Here is a 1,615-nt window from a genome sequence, read left to right on the forward strand (position 1 = left end):
AAAGAAAAAAATTTCCACTTTGTGGGAAGAACAAGAAAAACTCCAAAGTTCGGGGCCTCAAATAATCCCCAACACAATGAACAGTTTATATTTCTGACCAAACAAATAATAACAATAAGCCCCAACCGTTCGACCAAAAAAATAAAAAAAATAAAAAATACGCCCCAACCGTTTACACGCCTATCACAAACCAACACTAAAAAAGAGAAAAGAAAAATAAAGAGAACAAAATCTTATGGCGAAAATTTCTAATGAAGAAAACCTTGCGAAGAAGTCCCATGGAAACCAATCCCACCCTACCCATTACAAACCAACATTAAAAGAAGAAAAAGAGAAGAAAAATAAAGAGAACAAGATCCTACCGCAAAAAATTTCTAATGAGAACTCAAGCCGCCGCATCGCTCGTGCCTCAAGCAACCCTGCGAAGGACCTTAAAGTGGAACTTGAGAGAGACCGGGTCCCAGAGAATCCCGATCTCGTCCCCGACCTTCAACCCTCGCCCCTTGACGAACAGCTTGCTCCAGCCCTTGTTCAGCACGTAGCTCCTCGACGACGCCCAGTAGCGAAACGCGAGCCGGTACTCGTCGCCTGTGTCCGCGTCCCTCACGGCGACCTCCATCCCGTCCTTGCTCTCGACCCGCCTCACCATCTCCTCGCCCATCTGCGGGAACACGTGGGTCCTCACGCAGCCCTGCGGGATCAGGAGCCGCGACGAGTGCCCGAGGTCGCTTTCCGTCAACTTCTTCTTGATCTTCCACGGGTCCGGGTAGAGCTCCAACTCTGTGGAGACGCCAGCACGGTACATCTCTTCTCCCTCGCGTTCGTCTCGGAACAGGTCTCTCATTCTTGTTCGGGACGACCCTACGCGATGATCTCTCTTCCTCTCTGCACAAACAATGGGGGTTTCGTCAGAGTCGGCGACCCCGGAGTTCTCAGAATTATGGATTAGTATAAACCATGGAGGGGTAGCCATAGGATGGCTTTCGGATATTTCAATTGAATGAACTGTGTTTACTTACTTGTTAGCCTGAAATGCGGAAGAAGACCAACCAACTTTACGGCCGGTTCTTTCGACGTCCTCTTGAACTTGCTTCTGGTATTCACCAAAAGTGAACCCTTCAGTCGACGGAGGGCTCTCTGCAACTCCCGATCTGAGATTGATCCTATCATTGCCACAGCTATGGTGGGAGAGTACTCGTTTTTATAGCCGAGACGGGAGGGGAGGGGAGGAGAGACAGAGGGAGTGCAAGTCGTCGAGTCTGAAGCGCATGAGAAACAAAAAGCGGTGGTGTTCCTGTCTCCCTGGGAAAGGGAAAGAGAGTAGAAAGAAGAAAGGGTAGAGAGAGAATGACGAGCTCCAAATCGCACCGGAAGCTTCCCTGGTAAAACGAGCTCTGCAGCTTTTTCCCGTTGCGATAACTATTAGTTGTGGATTTTTTTTCTTAATAAACTATTGCTTTTGAACTCCGATAACACGTCAATTCATGCTTCGGGAGGTCTTGACGTTGGCCGTCGGTACTTTGTAGGACCACATGCAAACTCACGTGCTTTCTTGGGCGCTTTCAAGTCGACAGGTTTCCTCTTTTGGAAAACTCATGACTTCTACTATAACGCT

At 48.4% G+C, this 1,615-nt stretch overlaps 1 protein-coding gene across 1 annotated transcript; it reads right to left on the reverse strand.

Annotated features, from left to right (window-relative positions):
* Window positions 1–397: 397 nt before the first annotated feature.
* On the reverse strand, window positions 398–844 carry LOC115666486 (B3 domain-containing protein At2g33720-like). Its single transcript, XM_030588202.2, has one exon. The coding sequence runs from the start codon at window positions 842–844 to the stop codon at window positions 410–412; it is 435 nt and encodes a 144-aa protein (XP_030444062.1). The 3' UTR covers window positions 398–409.
* Window positions 845–1,615: the final 771 nt, after the last annotated feature.

The sequence above is a fragment of the Syzygium oleosum genome, unplaced genomic scaffold (genome assembly GCF_021117445.2).
Source record: "Syzygium oleosum isolate NSW1041296 unplaced genomic scaffold, Sole_v2.1 Sole_v2.14, whole genome shotgun sequence".
Taxonomy (NCBI): Eukaryota; Viridiplantae; Streptophyta; class Magnoliopsida; order Myrtales; family Myrtaceae; genus Syzygium; species Syzygium oleosum.